We start from the raw sequence: 3,524 nt of genomic DNA, 5'->3' as shown, positions 1-3,524 counted from the left end.
TGATTGTACTGGAGGAACTGTTCTCTCTGGACTCCGTACTGCTGGATCAGTGTATTAAATGATATGAACTGGTTATTTTTAAATAGGTGATGTAAGTGAGTGATTCCTTTGTGTTGCCATGCCATAAAGCTTAAAGAATGACTGTATATAATGGCTGATTCATTTGAACATCAGTAACTTAAAGCACACCAGTGGCAGTGTGTTGATAAAAGGCAGCAACAGTAAAGTTACTGTATCAACAAACACAATAAGCTGATAAAACACAAATAGTCCTGATCTTTTCATGTCTTTATTGAACACACCCATTAATCATACAAAGTGATGGTCTAAAAAGTCATGGCAACACTAGGCTTCTGATGTCAACTGGGGTCAGGTGTTAACAAACCTGAAGTCCATTCAATGAAATGAGAATGGAGGTGTGGTTTAGAGCTACTTTGTCTTATAAAAACACTCAGCCTTGGTGTGCTGTTCACAAGCAGCAGTTGATGTAAGCCATGCCTCACAAAAAAGAGATGTCAGAAGACCTATGATCGAGAGTTGTTGATTTGCATGTAGCTGGAAATGGTTACAGAGTCATCTCAAAGACCTTAGATATTCATCAGTCCACAGTTAGACATATTGTCTTTAAATGCAGACGATTTGGTGCTGTGGCCACTCTCCATACAAGTGGGTGCCCAGCCAAGATCACTCCAAAGGCACAATGCAGAATGCTCAGTGAGGTGAAAAAAGAGCCCTAGAATAACAGCTAAAGACTTGAAGGGTTCACTGGAGTTGGTTAACATCGGTGTTCATGAGTCAACCATAAGCAGAATATTGAACAGGCATGGTATCCATGGCAGGACACCACAAAGGAAGCGATTGCTCTCCAAAAACAACACTACAGCACACCTGAAGTTTGCCAAAGACCACCCTGACACTCCACAACACTACTGGGAAAATGTCCTGGGGACAGATGAAACAAAGGTAGAATTGTTTGGGAAGAACACACAGTACTACGTATGGTATAAAAAGAGAACCGCGTACCAACACAAAAACATCATCCCTACAGTGAAGTATGCTGGAGGGAGAATCACGATGTAGGGCTGCTTTGCTGCCTCTGGACCTGGACCATTTGCCACTGTGGAGGGGAAAATGAATTCCCAAGTTTATCAAGGTATCCTACGGGATAATGTCAGGGTGGCTTCCGCAAGCTGAAACTCAGAACAAGCTGGGTGATGCAGCAGGACAACGACCCTAAACATCTAAGTAAATCTACTACAGAATGACTTTGGAGATACAAAATCCACCTTCTGGAGTGGCCCAGTCAGAGCCCAGACCTCAACCCAATAGAGATGCTGTGGAATGACCTCAACAGAGTGGTTCACACAGGACATCCTAAGAATACGGTTAAGCTGAAGCCGTTCTGTCAGGAAGCATGGTCCAAAATTCCTCCTGAACGTTTTGCAGGTCTAATCCACAGCTACAGGAAACGCTTGCTTGAGGTTGTTGCTGCTAAAGGTAGTTCAACCAGTTATTAAAACACTGTTGCCATTACTTTTTTCCTGCCATCACTTTGTATGTTTAATGGATATATTAAATAAAGACATGAAAGATCATGGCTATTTGTTTTATCAGCTTAGAAATATTGTTTGTTGCTATTTGTGACTTTGGTGAAGATCAGATCACATTTCATGACCAGTTTATGCAGAAGGTCAAGGTCAAAGTGTTTATTTGTCATATGCACAGTTAGGAAATGTATTTCCCTGTACAATGAAATTCTTAACTTTGCCGTCCACATGAATGCCACAAAAATACAATAAATACAATATAATAAAAATATATAAGAATATAATAGAGAATGTGTGCGGCATGGGAGCAGAATGTGCAGCAGTCAGTAGTCAATGTGCAGAAAACCAGAGCAGTGCCTTTACCCTTTCTTGTGGCTGTATTTATTTATTTTTTTCAAACCTGTACACAGATCAGTTCAGTGAACTCCTGTAAAAACTGTCTTAAGCCTCTTTTTAATCTTAATTGAGGAATAATATCATCCACTATCATTTCTTTTCTGTGTCCAGGGTTCATCGTTACTCTTTCTTGTCTTTTACATTAAAGGGCAAACCTGACTTGAATACATCACTGCCAGTCAGACAGACGGCCTCCATCTTTAAACAGCCTGTTACCAAGGTTACCAACCACCCCAACAACAAAGTGAAGACGGATCCTCAGAAAGCCGTCGACCAGCCCAGGCAGGTGAGCGGCCTCAGCCTGCTACTGTTAACATCAGCCTATGCACGCCCAAGACTTGCGTTACCTGATAGTTTAGCTTGTCAACTTTGAAACTGGACAAACCGGACTTGAGTTTGAACTGGTTTTGTGTTCTAATGAAAGCAGCAATGTCTTTCTGTTTATTTAAAGGGTTTTTCCTGTCAATACTGCCTGCAGCTAAAACCGTTCTTTTTTTGCTCACAGCTATTTTGGGAAAAGAAACTGAGTGGTCTTAATGCTTATGACACTGCAGAGGAACTTGTGAAAACAATGGAACTCCCTAAAGGTCTGCAAGGTAATAAGTTAATTTTTCTCAATGCAGCAGCAGTTCTCTTTTCATGACATAACTAAACCTGAGAGCAGTTACAAGTTTGTTTCTTAGAAATGTCTTTTAACCGCCCTGTTGGGCCGTCAGGTGTTGGTCCGGGCTGCACAGACAAGACACTCCTGTCAGCCATTGCGAGCGCTCTCCACACCAGCGCTGCTCCCATCACTGGCCAGCTGTCTGCAGCTGTGGAGAAGAACCCAGGAGTGTGGCTCAACACGGCACAGCCACTGTGCAAGGCCTTCATAGTCACTGATGAGGACATCAGGTGGGTGATAACTGAACATTACCATCACCTGTTTTCATTTAATTGCTTAAGCTAATATCCAAAAATTCAAACCCAGTCCTTGTTTGAATGTCTGGTCTTTTCAGTCCGTGTGCCTGTGAAATGGTTGTCACAGATTTTACACAGACCTTCTTCAATCTGTCTAAAAACAGGAAATGACTACTTAGGCAATATGAATAATAGCACATCCATTATCTGTCAAACCAGCTCATGAAATACTGGCTTCCATTTTTTTATGGCAAAGCAGAAAAACAACTGTAAAATTGTTTAAATAATTTAAAAATCTGTCAAATTTGAAATGAGCTGTTCTATTCCGAGTTTCTTCAGCCCATAACACGTGACCCTGCTCTTTGTAAAAACACACCGTCTGCTGTGTGTTGATTCAGTGGCTGTTAGAGGCAGCTGCAACTGCCAACTGTTAACAGTTTCCTGTTGTGTCTGTGTGTAGGAAACAGGAGGAGCTGGTCTACAGTGTGAGGAAGAGGCTGGAGGAGGCGCTGATGGCTGACATGTTGGCCCATGTTGAGGAGGCTGCCAGTGAAGGGGAGGCTCTGAAGGAGGAGGGCAACGGCAGTGAAGATATGGAGAGTGTATAGCACAGGTTAGTTAGGTCGGACACAAGCAAATCAACACATTTAACATTAGGAGAATGTTGGTGCTGCAGAGAAA

The 3,524-nt window shown here is 42.3% G+C and overlaps 1 protein-coding gene across 6 annotated transcripts in view; it reads left to right on the top strand.

Moving 5' to 3' along the window:
* The window catches only part of mbd3b (methyl-CpG binding domain protein 3b), a 12,327-nt gene that overhangs the window by 6,298 nt on the left and 2,505 nt on the right, over positions 1-3,524 (top strand). For all 6 annotated transcript variants that reach the window (XM_020624251.1, XM_020624253.1, XM_020624256.1 and 3 more), the window contains 4 exons: positions 2,092-2,229; positions 2,449-2,539; positions 2,660-2,837; positions 3,304-3,456. In XM_020624251.1, the coding sequence (XP_020479907.1) occupies positions 2,092-2,229; positions 2,449-2,539; positions 2,660-2,837; positions 3,304-3,451 (555 nt within the window). In that variant the 3' untranslated portion in view covers positions 3,452-3,456. The remainder of the gene's footprint in view (positions 1-2,091; positions 2,230-2,448; positions 2,540-2,659; positions 2,838-3,303; positions 3,457-3,524) is intronic.

The sequence above is a fragment of the Monopterus albus genome, unplaced genomic scaffold (genome assembly GCF_001952655.1).
Source record: "Monopterus albus unplaced genomic scaffold, M_albus_1.0 scaffold323.1, whole genome shotgun sequence".
NCBI lineage: Eukaryota > Metazoa > Chordata > Actinopteri > Synbranchiformes > Synbranchidae > Monopterus > Monopterus albus.
This window is presented reverse-complemented; position numbering and strand designations above follow the sequence as displayed.